This window comes from Perissodus microlepis, chromosome 3 (genome assembly GCF_051167445.1).
Source record: "Perissodus microlepis isolate ML-2025 ecotype Zambia chromosome 3, ASM5116744v1, whole genome shotgun sequence".
NCBI lineage: Eukaryota > Metazoa > Chordata > Actinopteri > Cichliformes > Cichlidae > Perissodus > Perissodus microlepis.
The window spans coordinates 4,992,540-5,007,353 of NC_140463.1; the positions used below are offsets into that span (position 1 = coordinate 4,992,540).

The following is a 14,814-nucleotide window of genomic DNA, read 5'->3' on the forward strand; positions in this document are numbered from 1 at the left end:
ACCACCGGATGGGCAGATGCTCCACCCTCCTTGAAAGAGCTGAGGAGATGCCTATATGGGATGTCACCGAGCAGCCACAGTGCAGAAGTCAGAGAGGGCCGGCAGCCAGCTGCACCAGAGCAGACCGAGGCCCGAGGTTTGAGGGCCTGACAGAGTCACGGATGCCAGGCCCCGCCAAGCAGCCGCCGGGAGTGAGCCAGTATGTGAGACCTGACTTGACACATAGACATAGACAAACAGGCACACACAGACACAAACATACACCACCCTCATACACACATATACAAATATTCAGCACTCACGCAGTGTGGAGACAAGCAAAGATGAACACTCACACTCCCCAAACACACTCTAAACCCCAAGTCCATTTCTTTTAGGGGAGAAATGTTTGATTTTTGAGTGGGGGTAAATTTCATGATACATGATCACGTGTCATATATTTTTATATGTTTGGCTCCTCCCACGGGATGGTGTGCATCTTTCTCTACTTTCTCTGAGATGTGAGTATGGATATGTGTGTGTTGACTGTTGAGGCAGGTGGATGCTGGTGATTGCTGGTTTGAAAGAGTTCCTAAGTGTTGATTGGATGATTAGATGTACAGCAGCTTCTTAAACCCCAGCTCACAGCCACCTCCGCCCTCTACTTCCCTCCTCTGTACCAAATAAGGAGCCAGCTTTGATCCAAATCAGCTAACTGCGCATCACCAGCTCTTCCTCGTCCTCGCTGTCCAGAAGCAGCAGCCTGATGATCTTAACAGGGAAGTAGTGAAGCTGAAGGTGTCACTCTGCTGCCAGTCGTCGTCCCGACAACATGAAGACTTCATCTGTGTCTCTGCTCCTCGGTGAGTCAAACGCTGAAATCCTTCACTCACTCATAGCGTTCATTTATCTTATAACACAGTAACAGAGTGTGTGCTGGATGCTCTCACTGACTGACTCTAAAATGAAATCTCTTCAGGTCTGTCCAAAGTTTGAAGTTACGTTTATGCGAGAAGAAGAGTTCACTCTTCTTCTTTAGTGTTTTTTGTTGTTTTATTTGATATTTGTTTGTCAAGTTTGACAGAAATCAAGTAAAATGTTTTGTTTTTTTACGGCAGCTCGCACTTTTAACTCAGAGGCACCAAATGAAGAGAAATGTGTTCCTGACAGGTGAAAGAAGGACAATGAAAGTGTGTTTGTATGTGACTTGAAGTTGTCTCATCAACAGTTTGTACGTTTTGCTGCTCAGAACCTATTTTCATCTCAAAGTTCAGATCCATCGTGTGTTCTGGACTCAGAGACTTGGACCTTCATATCCAGTTTGTCGTCTGTAACGTGTTGACTTGTAGAGAAGTCAGGCAACCTCTTTTTTTTATCAAAGATCAACTTTCATTCAGGAAACCACAGCTGCTAGCTGCAGGTACCACATGCTCCTCTGGTCTGCCTCTGTTATGTAGTCTTCACTTCCACTATAGAGAGCAAACTTTCCTTTATGAGGACTCTAATAAAAGGACTGGAGACTGTTTTTTTGTCATTTACCTTACTTTTGTGTATTTTGTTATTTTTCTCATGATGAGCTTCAAACAGAAGCAAACTGGGACTCAAACCTGTGAATAAAAATCAATGAAGCAGCTTCTCCAGGTTTTTATTCAAGAACTGATGCTGAATAAACACATAACCCTTATCCCATGGCTTTGGTTTATAAGTTCTGACTGTTTAATCCTGAGAATGCTTTTCTTGCCTGCAGTACCTTTACTCCTTTACTCCCGATTGCCCATCCACCCCAAACTGCTGAGTCTTCATGAAGCCTGAGTGGGGAGCAGTTTCTCTTCTGCTTCCAATAATCAACAATTCCCCAAAATCTGCTTAGTTTGGGAAATGTTTAGGTGCAGGGTGTTGGATTGTCAAAACAGATATGACGCCCACCTCATCCAGACCAAGTGTACCAACATGGTTTCGTCAGCATGTGTTAAAACTGAGTTGGCGCTTTGTGTGATGTTTATAAGTCTAAATACTTTTAAAACCTAAACAGAACCTTCAAAGTGAATTAAAGGTCTCCCCCCTTTAATGTGATGTTTTTGGAACAAGACCAGATTGAAACAGGTTCCTGCCCTCTGACCTTCAGTGACCTCTGACCTCCTGTTGCAGGTGTGTGTGTGCTGCTGCTGTCTGCACTGACTGTTTGTGCAGGTGAGTAGATGAAGTGCACCATGGTCCAGGACAAACACTGAGTGTAAACACTGATAGAAACTGTCCGTCTGTCCTCCAGTCTCTCTGACCGTCAGTCCAAACCTTCAGCAGTTCTTCACAGCAGCCTCAGTGTCTCTGACATGTGAAGGTCAGCTGGGCTCTGATGGATGGACGGTGAAGAGGGACACAGGAAGTGGGACTGAGTCATGTGGAGCAGGTGGGCGGGGCTTCAGGAGGATAAATGGTTCATCCTGTTTGTTTGATGAGTTCAAGCCAGTCAGTGGAGTTTACTGGTGTGAAGGTGAAGCTGGAGAGAAGAGTGAAGAAGTCAACATCACTGTATCAGGTAATGAAGTCGTTCATTTAATCAGACTAACAGCACACTGTTATACCACCTCTACATCACTCTGTGGGTCTTTTCTTCAGATAAACATGTGATCCTTGAGATCCCTGCACTTCCTGTGAGGACAGGAAGTGATGTCACTCTACGCTGTAAAAACAAAATTGGTGGCACAGCTGCAGCTTATTTCTACTTTAATGGACGTCCTGTTGGACCTAAATCAGAGAAAAACATCACCATTAACGTGCAGCAGTCTGATGAAGGTCTCTACTGGTGTTCTACTGATGAGTTTGGATCATCTCCTCAGAGCTTTCTGAGGGTCAGAGGTCAGAAAACTGTTTCCTCTTAAAGCTTAAACCTGTTGAGCTGATAACAAACTGAATGACCCAGCTTCATATCGTTCCTGCAGATCCTACTACACCAACACCACCAACAACAAAAACATCAGCAAACATCCATGTCTCCTGTTCTCCTCCTCCTCTTCCTAATCCCTCCTTCATCATCCCAGTCATAGTTACTGTAGGTTCTCTGGTCCTTGTGGTTCTGGTTTTGGTTCTAGTTCAGCTTCTTTGGAAGAAACACACAGGTATGATATCTGTCTGACCCACCTGGGCTCTTTTGGTTGAAGCAAAAAATAAAATATATTTTATTTGTATATATATATACATATAAAATATTTTGAAATTTCACTTGAGAAAATCTCAGTGACTCTTCTCTGTTGTTTAATTTCCTGTCTGCATTTATTTTGCAGAGCACTGGGTCCCAACATCTTTAGAGTGATGCGTTCCCGTGGCCCAATTGAAAAGTTTTAAAAGTTCTGGAAGTGGGTCCATAAAAATGAAAAGTATTACTGATATAAACTGGGCTTATCTCTCATTCAAAGTCACGTCCAGACAGCTTCCATCAGGGTTTCAATTTTAGGATCACTCCCTAGAAATTAGATTCAGACTAAAACCCCACAGACACAAACACCAGTTTGGGTTGTTTTTCCTGATTGGCTGTCACTTGTTAAGGTGGTGATACGGGAACAGTGTTCTGTGGTCTCATCACTCTGATGCTGCCATCATGGCTCTGCTTAATCCATAATCAGCGAGTCTTTGCTTCTGAATCCTGTACCTGTAACATCAGACTGTCTTTGAAGGTCTTCTAAACATCCTACAGCAGTGAAGTGATCACCAACGTTCATTCATATCACATCATTTCTGCAGGGAGACACCAGCCAGCCTCTACAAATGATGTCACATATGCCGAGGTCACCATTAGAGAGTCAGCCAATAAGATGTCAGTCATCCAACCAGAAGGGATTTACTCCAGCCTGAGCATAAACACTACAGGTACACATTCTAGCAGGTGACATAAATGAGTGATAAATGCAAGAGAAATTGAGAGTTGAAGAAGATGAGACTTTTTCCCCCTTCATGCTGCCATGTGTATTTGACCTCTGTCTCTAAATTAATCTGAAAGTTTCTTGTTCTGGACCAATTTAAATGTAAACCCATTTTCTAAAAAATTTAAATTTAAAAAATGTGTAAATAAACAAAGATTACAAAGATTTGTAAATCTTATTTTATTAACAATACAATACCAAAAACAGGTTAAAAGGAGAGAAAACCAAGTGGTACCAAAGACCAACAGCTGGAGGAGGAACACTTCCAGAAATGACTGTCAATGAACACAGTTCATCACACCATCTATTCCAGGAGCGCAGCTTCATAGTAGGAGAGTCAGGTGCTGAACTGGCCTGCCTGCAGTCCTGATCTTTCATCAATGAAAACATCTGGAGCATCATGAAACCAGACGCAGGACAAAGAAGAGCCAGGACTGCTGGGCGGCTAAAACCCTCCATCAGACACGGATGGAGCAACATCCCACTCCCAAAAAGTCCAAAAGCTGCTGTCCTCAGTTCACAGACATTTACAGAATGATGTTAAAAGGCGAGGCTGTACAGGAGCATTACAAAATTACACTTCTGATGTGTGTTTGGTTTTCTGTCTTTGAGAGAATATGGGTTTATGAGATTCACAAATCATTGGATTCTGTTTTTATTTGTTTTAAACAGCATCACTACTTTGAGGTCGTAACATGTGGTCATGGAAAAAATATTTTTACCTCAAATATATCAAAAGTTTTGAAAGTGGGACAGGAACGCAGGATCCACAGCAGGTCTGCAGCTCTGTCGCTAGTTTCCTGTTTTACAGTTAACGTTGTCACTGGTTTCCACTAAACCTTTACTGTGGTCTCTGTGGTCGATTCACTGTTTGAAAAATGGGACAGTGACGTTCTCAGACAGCCGTGGCACTGATCCTGCAGCTTCAACAGATCACTGCATTGGAAGAATGTGATTGGTACATAGTGTGAGTCAGTTCAGGTTAGTATGAATGTCTGCCCTTTTCCAAAATAAATTTGGGAAATTTGCTTTGTTCTTTATCCAGGTGTGTTTGGTGAAAATAAAGTTGACAAGTCGCTCAGAGAGAGATCAAAGACAAGGTTAGGCCACCTTTTGGATTCCACACGACACACGAGGAGCTGATGAAGATGCAGAGTCACCAAAGTGAAGGGAGAAAGTTCTCCTGTGTGAGACGCAGCAGTCACATGTAAAAGCAGATAAATGGTGAAGTCACCTGAGTCAGTAGCTGTTTTTCCCCAGAGTCGAGCGTTCATTCACCCACATCAAAACAGGTGCTGCTCGTGTGGTTAACTGATGAGACAAGCTGAAGTCTCTGTGTGACAGGGCTTCCTTGTTGACACCAGTGGGAAATGATCAAAGGTAAAACAACCGGTGTGATAAACCATGAAGTGTTTTATGTGTTTAAGTTCAGTTTAACTGCTATTCGAATGTTGTGGACTGTTTCCCGCCATTAAGAAAGAAAAGATAAACAGTGTCTGACTGCAGAGTCCAGAGTGTGCATGTCAGAACATGAGAGTATGCTGAACTGGATCAAATTAGTACTGAGAATGAAATACCATGACCTCATGAACTACAGTGAACTAAGAATGATGATGATGATGAGTAGAAGGAAGAAGACGACCCACAAACTCCCTCCTCAAATGCCCGTCTCCTCAAGGTCAGCTTTGCTTCACTCAGCAGTTCCACCTCAACAACGCCGTGTGGTTCAGTCAGTCCCAGTTGCCTAGAGCAGCTAGGGCTCCGCTTGTCCCTGCAACCATATCAGTTCCTCAGGTAGCAACAGCTAGTGTCCAGCTGTCACCTGCTCCCATGCCTGCTCCCAGTGTGAGGACATCCAAGGCCCAGTCCACCTTTGCACCCTGGCTGATGTCCAACTACTTCCCATGCCTGTCCCTACTCCTAGGGTGACAGTGGCCAAGACACAACCTATCCTTGCACTCGTACCCATTCCTTGGATTGGGACAGCTGTTAAGCCAATCCCTTCACCAGTACCTGTTCTAAGCGCTCAACGAATCTTAATACACCATAGAAGCACAAGCAACAGGGGTGGGGGTAAGCCGGTGTAGACAGCACATCTGGTCCTGTAGCATGCGCTGGGCCCAGATCTGCCCCCTGACCTCGGCCTTGGAGATAAGCATGCAGAGGGGTTTGGGGTGCAAAGGATGGGAATGAAGATTCTAAACACAGTCTGTTATCATGGAGAAAGGTCTTGTTGTCCAGCTCCAGCCTTGAGGCCACAGCTGGCGCCAGTGTGGTAGGCGCATGAGATGATAGTGATTTTCCTTTAGTGCAAAAACTGCATGCCAATTTTACAGTTGCTCTAAATGTCCGTCACTGGTCTCTCCTGTTGGCGAGCTTCTCCAAGATGTTATTACTATTATTATTATCTTGTTATTACTATTACTAAGCTCTTTTTAGCGGCTATTTGACCATAAACAGCTGATGCAGTTTTGCTAGATTAACCCAATGATTTAAAATCATGGTTGACATTAAATATTTTGAATGTAAATGATCAAAGAACGCAGATTTTACGATTTGAGCCCCGTCATTATCTTTAGGGTGACCTTAGCCCTTTGGAAAACTCCAGAACTTCTTGTTTAAAAAATTTGCAAGTGATTTCTTTCATGGCAGTTTTTCATTTGTGAAAAAAATCAATTCCGTTGTAAAAGCCAACTTCTTCCAGCTCAGGGCAAAAAATAAGAACATTTTGTAATCTGCTGACTTTAGAAAGTTATTCATGCATTTATTTCATCCAGGCTTGATTACTGTGATAGTCTTTATTTTGGTATCAGCCAGGCGCTGCTCTCTCATCTTCAGCTTGTTCAGAATGCTGAATCCCGGTGGGGATGATAAGGTAGAGATTTCTCACTGACTGACTGTAAAATCAAATCTGTTCAGGTCTGTCCACAGTTTCATGTGTTGTTCAGGCGAGAGGAAGAGTTCACTCATCTTCTTTTGTGTTTTGGTTTTATTTGATATTTGTTTGTCATGTTGTGAAGAGGAAATCAAGTAGAAATGTTTTCAGTTTCTGTAACATGATGGTTTGTATAGATATCAGACAACAATCATCAGATATCAGCTTTCACTCAGGAAACCACAGCTGCTAGCTGCATGTACTAAATGTTTGTCTGACCGGCCTTTGTTGTATAGTCTTCACTTCCTCTTCTGTATACAAATTTTCCATCATGTCAACTGAGTCTAACTTGATTTCTCTCAGAGTTTGTATGCTTTGTTACTTTCTGATGATGAGCTTCAAATATGAGCAAAGTGAGACTCAAACAGGACGTAAACCTGCAAATAAAATCCACGAAACAGCTTTTTCACACTGTTCCTCCCACAGCTGAGGTGGAATAAACATCTAACCTTCAAGAATGTGCTTTTTTTATTTTGCAAGACCTGCCTGCAGTACCTTTACTGTCCACTCACCCAAAGCTGCTGAGAGCCTGAGTGGGGAGCAACAACTCAAACAAACAACAAATCAGTGGAGTTTACTGGTGTGTCATTCTGTTACAGTCGAGGTGAGTGGCTTTTTGATTTTAGGCAATCAGGCTGGAGATATTTAAGCCTCACACTGACGTTCCTTCTCCACCAGTTAGTCAGCTACTCCATGTTGGAGCTGGCTTTTATGTCCCTTGTTCTCGTGTGCCTTAGTTTTCCACGTCTCTTACTCTACCTTAAGCTCATCTCTTGGACCTCGAACAACCTTCACTCTGGAAATCTCTCCGTGCCTCACCGGCCTGCCATCCCGCTCCATCCAAACCTGTGGAACGTAGATCAGCCAGCTCACACCATCCAACTCACCTGGACTCACACTGCCCCTCCCTCAAAGCGTTTTTCACTCCAACTGCCAGTGAGCTATAAATACAGCTAAACTCACCTCTCCAGTGTTTCCCCTTCTTCTAACTCCGTTCTCCTCTCTCCTCTGTGCGACAGCTAGACCTAAGCTGTCACGCTCCAGTTACCCTTCCAGCCCAATTTCCCCTTTTGGTCCACGATCACATAACCAGGTTTCTCACGCCAAGTCACTGTTACATTCTGTGTCTCGCTGTTTTCTGCTACTGCCAAGTGTTAACCTGTGCTAGACCAATAAATGTTGTTAAACCCTGCTTCTCCTCCAGGGTTCTGCTCAGTTCTGGCCCTCATGACACGTTCATTTAACCATCAGAATAACAGCACACTGTTACACCACCTCCACATCGATCTGTCTTTTTTTTTCTTTTTTTTATCCTGACATCCTGACACTTCTTGAAAAGACAGGAAGTGATGTCACTCTACGCTGCAAAGACAAAACTGGTGGCACAGCCACTGCTTATTTCTACTTTAATGGACAACTAACCAAAACAGAGCATCATGATTAATGTGCAGCAGTCTGATGAAGGTCTCTACTGATGAATTTGGATCATCTCCTCAGAGTTTTCTGAGGGTCAGAGGTCATAACACTGACATCACTTCCTGTATAAAGACAATCTGCTGAGCTGATCATAAACTGACTGAACCAGCTTTATCATGTCTCCTGCAGGTCCTCCAACCACAGCCTCCGTTACAACAACAAACACTCACACCACCTATTCTCCTCCTCCAGCTCTTTCTTCTTCCTCCTCCTTCATCATCACAGTCATTGCTGCTGTGGATTTTCTGGTCGTTCTGGTTCAACTTCTATGAAAGAAACACAGAAGTATGAAGTCTATCAGACACTACATCAGTTCTTCTGGGTGAAGCAGCTGATTTAGCTGATTACACCTGAGACAATTTAAGTCGGCCAACTAGAAGTTGTTTAACAAGTACACGTTTACCTGTTTTCTGACAGGTGATGTAAATGTGAGATAAAAACAGAACCAGAGGAAGAGAGCTAAATATTTATATCTGCAAAGAGGTCATTAAGAGTAACTGTGTCTGTTTCTACATTGAAACTGTGACACTAACCTCTGTCCTGAAGGTCATTGACCGAATATTGATCATATGAGTCATCACACGAGCAGAGGTGTGAATACAGGCGTAGGTCATTACCATCACCACAGGTGAAGCCTCCATGAGACATTGATCTCAAGACTACTGAAAAACGTGATCTTCTTCACAGTGCGGCTTCAGCTCACTGACGTTTATGTACGTTGTGCGCAGCTCTCTGAAATCCCACCAACACATTTCATTCAATGTTAGGGTCTCGGCTTTGGACCATCAAAGCACCTCAATTTCAAAAATGGACCAATGAACAAAAGCATTTTGTTCTCAGACATTCAGACTGTCTCTAAACATTCTCAGTAAAAAAATGCAAATAATCAGTTCAACAAACAGAAACTCTGAAGTGAAAATCAAACTCAGTCCTTCACTCACTCATACACAACAACACTGACGTCGCCACACAGGTAGAACGAAGGTAGGCTGGGTGTACCTGTATGTGGACTAACCACAGACGTCCGGAGAATCAGGAACAAACGAATTCATCTTTAGAAAGCGAACAGATCCTGACTGTGGTCTGCAGTTATTCACCAAACAACAGTTGAGAGCAGCCAGTCTGTTGGGGGTCACTGGGTGGGGTACTCAAGGGTTCTTCATCCAGTGAATCTTTGGAGACTTTAATTCTCATGTGGACAATGACAGTGAGACCTGGATGGCGTGACTGGGCACATCATGCGAAGGCCCAGGTCTTTGGGGCCTACAGACACCACAAAAGAAGAAGATCAAATGGAAAACGAATGATGGAAACTGAGGTCAGAGCTGCAGACTTGCTGGTGAGGAGAGGTAATGATCTTCAGGCAAGGCAAGTGCTGTTCAGTCCTCTCCTCATCTTCCTCGTGCTCCTTTGTATATTCCATGTAGCATTAAAGGCACAAATGAGTTTAAACAGGTAAAGTCAGGTAAATGGATCCTGGTTATTGATTCAAAGTGACTAAAGTCAGTAAAGAATAAATGTTTAGGCTTTATTGTGTCAGTCAGACAAACATTAACAGTAACCTGTCTCTTCTATCGGACACAGAGATGAGTGATGACATCAGCAGCAGAAGTAAACCTGAGTGCAAACAAAGGGAAATGTTTCTTCTGTGAGCTGTGTGACGTTAGCACTGACCAGCAGAGGGCGTCGGAGTCACATGATTGAAAATAAAGGCATAAACTGTCCAAAATTAACTTTCTTTATTTCTGTTCCCTTTATGTGTCTCCTTTCATCTTGCCTCCTTGTCTCCTCCCTCCTTCCACCATGTCTTCCCCACTCTCACATTCTTACTTCTCCAGTCTCATTGTTCCTTCCTCCTCTATGTATGTCTCCTTCATCGCTTCTTTACTCTTTTTACCCTTCTCTTCTTTCACTTTATCTCCTGCCTCCTCCTATGTTGACTGCAGCTTCTCAGTGAGAAGCTTACAGGTAAAGTCACAGGGGTCATAATTTAATAAAAAGATTTACTCAATCTAGCCTTCTCTAGTTATTGTCTGTATCCTGTAAATGTTCTTTTATGTAGTTTTAATTATTTTATTTTATTGTTGAATAATCTCCTAGTCGAGTTGTGTTTGTATTTTCTTGTACATATTTTCACCGCACTGCATCTAATTAGTGCTCTCCACCCGTTGGTGTATTTATTTGCTTTTAATGTTTCCCTCCTGTAAATGATCGTATTACTGTAAAACACTTTGGGGTACTGCTGGCTATATAAATAAAGTTGTATTGTATTCTCTTTGTTATTTCCTGTTCTCAAAAGGAGCATTGAGCTGTTCATAGACTCCATAAACTGCAGTATTAGCAAACTGCACATATAATTTACAATTTACAAAACTGTCCACTCAGGACTGTATGCTTGTCTTTTCACGTTCATATGTATATTATATTTAGTCCCATGTCTCTATATTCATCTGTTTATCTTAATAGTTCTGTTATCATATCTCTGTTTCTACACTCATTTTATATGTTGTTTCTTGTATATTTGCTGCTATGATAACTCAGTTTCCCTCTGAGATCAATAAAGTTTCTCTGATTCTGATGAAGACGAGTGTATTAGAAACAGCTCGTCCTTGTGGAGAAGCAGCAGCGTGACGAGCTGATGATGTTAACAGGGAAGTGGTGAAGCTGAAGGTATCACTCTGCTGTCAGTCTCCAACATGACAACATGCGGACTTCATCTGTCGCTCTGCTCCTCGGTGAGTCAAACCCTCCCTTCTTCAATTCTTTATCACAGCTCCAACACACACTAAAGGTCAAAGGTAAAGAGCATATTTTCAGCAGCTGGAAGCTCTCACTGATAGTTTCTCTCACATGAAATCTGTTCAGATCTGTTGGTTTTGTTTTCCTTAGTGAGAAGAAGGGATCACTCTACTTCTTTTGTTTATCTAAGGCTGGTTGTGTCTGATATTTGTTTGTGTGGTTGGACAGAAATTAAGTGGTGATGCTAATTTCCTGTAAACACCTCATATTTAACTCGAGTGTATGAAGATACAGCAAATGACAGAAAACTGTTTCAACTGCATAAACTCTTTAAAAGTTTAACTCTGCGTTTCTCTGTAATCTGGACTGACTCACAGAGCTGAAGCTTCATGTCGTGTCTGTAACAGAGGAAAGTGACCTGTTTTCATCAAACATTAACCTTTACTCAGGAAACCACGGCTCCTAGCTGCATGTACCACGTTCTCCTTATCTGCCTGTTGTAATCATCACTTCCTCTGTTCAGACCAGATTGACTGAGTCTAACTAAATGACTGAAGATAGTTGGTTTTTCAGAATTAACGTCGGATTTTCCTAATTTTCTGTATGCTTTGTTCATTTTCTGATGGTGATTTAGACGAGCGGGACTCAAACGACTGTAATGTTTACTAAACAGATTTTTCAGGTTGCTCACTCAGCAGCTGATATTGCCAAAGTCGCCTAACTTTAATCCAGTGACCTCGGTGGTTTGATGGTTCATTAACTCTGATTAGAATCTGTAGTTTTTACTTACTGAACAATTACTTAGAAACCTGCAGACGTATCAATACAAAAGAATTAGGGCCTGCAAAACAAGCAGGTTCTCCCCACCAGTTTTAACTGGTCCTGATATAAAACTCTGTGAACTGCTAGCACAGGTTACTCTCTCCTGGGAAGTTGGCTGCAGCCATGCGGATTTCTGAATGGAAGAGATCCATGTACATGCCGATTTTTTAATCATCCAATGCATTAAAAAACAATAGTCATAAATAAAGTGTTTTGGCTTGTGATTCCTAAATAAACGCACTAACACTAGCTACACGTTTTTAAAGGGTGCAAATCCAAGTCTCTAATTCAGTGACTCTGGTCTCCAGAGCTGAAAACAGGTTTGAGGTTCTTTTGAGAATTCTGAAGTTGGTTTAGTGTAAAATGCCTGAGTTGAGAGCAGGTGGGTGTAATTTCAGAATTTCTACCTAAAAAGAAATTAAAAGGAAAAATAGTTCATTTGAATTCAGCTCGAGCATTTTACACCAAATCTGCTTGGTCAGGTTTGAATGATGTTTCCAGAACCACACAAGAACAGATTGAAACAGGTTCCTGCCCTCTGAGCTTTATTGACCTCTGACCTCCTGTTGCAGGTGTGTGTGTGCTGCTGCTGTCTGCACTGACTGTTTGTGCAGGTGAGTAGATGAAGTGCACCATGGTCCAGGACAAACACTGAGTGTAAACACTGATAGAAACTGTCCGTCTGTCCTCCAGTCTCTCTGACCGTCAGTCCAAACCTTCAGCAGTTCTTCACAGCAGCCTCAGTGTCTCTGACATGTGACGGTCAGCTGGGCTCTGATGGATGGACGGTGAAGATGGACACAGGAAGTGGGACTGAGTCATGTGGAGCAGGTGGGCGGGGCTTCGGGAGGTTCAATGGTTCATCCTGTTTCTTTGATGAAACCAAGCCAATCAGTGGAGTTTACTGGTGTGAAGGTGAAGCTGGAGAGAAGAGTGAAGAAGTCAACATCACTGTATCAGGTAATGAAGTCGTTCATTTCATCATCAGACTAACAGCACACTGTTATACCACCTCTACATCACTCTGTGGGTCTTTTCTTCAGATAAAGAAGTGATCCTGGAGATCCCTGCACTTCCTGTGAGGACAGGAAGTGATGTCACACTACGCTGTAAGAAGAAAACTGGTGGCACAGTCACAGCCTATTTCTACTTTAATGGACGTCCTGTTAGACCTAAAACAGAGAAAATCATCACCATTAACGTCCAGCACTCTGATGAAGGTCTCTACTGGTGTTCTACTGATGAGTTTGGATCATCTCCTCAGAGCTATCTGAGGGTCAGAGGTCAGATCACTGACATCACTTCCTGTCTGCTCAGCTAATGATAAATTTACTGAATCCACTTCCTCATCTGTCCTGCAGGTCCTCTTCCTCCCACAACAACAACAATAACAACAACAGACACTTATGTCTCCCATCCACCTTCTCCTTCCCTTCACCCTCCTCCTCTCCAGCCCTTCGTCATCCCAGTCGTAGCTGCTGTGGTTTCTCTGGTTCTTGTGGTTCTGGTCCTGGTTCTGGTTCGGCTCCTTTGGAAGAAACACACAGGTATAGAGTCTGACTGACCCAACTGAGCACTTGTAAGTGAAGCAGTATACATGTATGTATGTGTTGTATGGGATCAGTGATTCTTGGTCTTATCACTCTCATGCTGCCTTCATGGCTCTGCCTAGTCCACAATGAGGCTCCTTCAAATGATGTCATCTACTCTGAGGTCACCAGTAGAGAGTCATCCAATAAGATGACAGTCATCCAACCAGAAATGGTTTACTCCACCCTGAGGACAAACACTACAGGTACGGAAATGAGGGATAAAAGCAGGAAAACTAGAGATACACTTAGGTTAATACATCTTTTGTGATGTTGTATAAATAAAGCCAGAATGCAATGATTTGTGTATCTTATAAAACCATATTTTAATAAATAGAACACAGTAAAGGGATTGAATGCACAAATGGAGAAAAAGCAGGTGGTCCCAAAGACAAACAGGTGGAGGAACACTTCCTGAAATTGTGTCTGTGAGCATTGTTCACCTGCCTTCCACAAATGCAGGTTGAAGCTCTATAATGCAAAGAAGAACCACATGTGAGCATGCTCCAGAATCAGCCTCTTCTTTGTGCTTTTCTTATCTCAGCTTATTTCTTATCTTGTGATAAAATATGGGTTTGTGAGATTTGCAAATCATTTAGTCTGTGTTTGCACAGGGTCCCTGTGGTTTTTAGAATTGGGGCAAACTGTGGTCGTGGAAACATTGACTTATATTTTCCTCAAATGCATCAAAACAAAGAGGAACTGTGACTCAACAGCTTCAAGCTTTATGAAACAAACTTTCTTTAATTTCCTGTCTGACAGTAAAACATGTTACTGGTTTCACGTCTGAACCTTACTGTGGTCTCACTGGTCGAGTCGCAGTTTGTAAAAATGGGTCAGTGTCAGAGAAAACCATGGCAGCAATCCTGCAGCTCAATCAGAACGCTGTAATGGAAGGATGTGATTGGTGCATGATGTGGAAGATTAGTGTGTATGACACGATGCAGCACGAACTGTCTGATTGAACTCCAGTGTGAAAAGGATTTGGGGAGATTTTGTCACAGCATGCAGCAGCACCAGGAGTGAGGAGTGGACCCAAAATCCTGACACGAATGAACATAGAAGATAAACAAAAGGGAGCCGTCTAACAAGGCTGATAAAAACATCCGGAAATAAAAGGCAGAGGTGAAGCTAAACAGTAAACTAAGGGTGGAACATGAAAGCACAAGCCACTGATGTTTCACTGGCATGTAAGTTTGGGGTTATACACATAAAAACAAGGTTAGGCCATGAAGACTCTGTGAAAGAGACGATGAAGAGAGAGAAGAATTTGTTCAAGAATTACACCTCGTAGGAGAAAGGAGCTGAGGAAGACTCACTTTGATTGATGAGGATGTTTCAGTTCACTGTGTTGGGG

At 42.7% G+C, this 14,814-nt stretch overlaps 2 protein-coding genes across 2 annotated transcripts; both read left to right on the forward strand.

The window, feature by feature from the left end:
* The first annotated feature begins 799 nt into the window (after positions 1 to 799).
* Positions 800 to 5,825, forward strand: LOC146389536 (uncharacterized). Its single transcript, XM_084919163.1, has 7 exons — positions 800 to 842; positions 2,128 to 2,169; positions 2,249 to 2,515; positions 2,596 to 2,846; positions 2,900 to 3,095; positions 3,718 to 3,843; positions 5,575 to 5,825. The coding sequence occupies exons 1-7, from the start codon at positions 812 to 814 to the stop codon at positions 5,823 to 5,825; spliced, it is 1,164 nt and encodes a 387-aa protein (XP_084775289.1). The 5' UTR covers positions 800 to 811.
* A 5,170-nt stretch (positions 5,826 to 10,995) lies between these two features.
* LOC146389537 (uncharacterized) lies at positions 10,996 to 13,729 on the forward strand. Its single transcript, XM_084911437.1, has 6 exons — positions 10,996 to 11,042; positions 12,441 to 12,482; positions 12,562 to 12,828; positions 12,912 to 13,151; positions 13,230 to 13,415; positions 13,541 to 13,729. The coding sequence occupies exons 1-6, from the start codon at positions 11,012 to 11,014 to the stop codon at positions 13,726 to 13,728; spliced, it is 954 nt and encodes a 317-aa protein (XP_084767563.1). The 5' UTR covers positions 10,996 to 11,011; the 3' UTR covers position 13,729.
* The last annotated feature ends 1,085 nt before the right edge of the window (positions 13,730 to 14,814 follow it).

What these genes read in the sequence shown, in the direction of transcription:
- LOC146389536 (XM_084919163.1), top strand. Translation starts at nt 812, where the DNA reads ATGAAGACTTCATCTGTGTCTCTGCTCCTCG. An exon ending in ATCTGTGTCTCTGCTCCTCG is followed by an intron (nt 843 to 2,127) that starts GTGAGTCAAACG and finishes CTCCTGTTGCAG; the next exon opens with GTGTGTGTGTGCTGCTGCTG. An exon ending in TCTTTGGAAGAAACACACAG is followed by an intron (nt 3,096 to 3,717) that starts GTATGATATCTG and finishes TCATTTCTGCAG; the next exon opens with GGAGACACCAGCCAGCCTCT.
- LOC146389537 (XM_084911437.1), top strand. Translation starts at nt 11,012, where the DNA reads ATGCGGACTTCATCTGTCGCTCTGCTCCTCG. An exon ending in ATCTGTCGCTCTGCTCCTCG is followed by an intron (nt 11,043 to 12,440) that starts GTGAGTCAAACC and finishes CTCCTGTTGCAG; the next exon opens with GTGTGTGTGTGCTGCTGCTG. An exon ending in CCTTTGGAAGAAACACACAG is followed by an intron (nt 13,416 to 13,540) that starts GTATAGAGTCTG and finishes GGCTCTGCCTAG; the next exon opens with TCCACAATGAGGCTCCTTCA.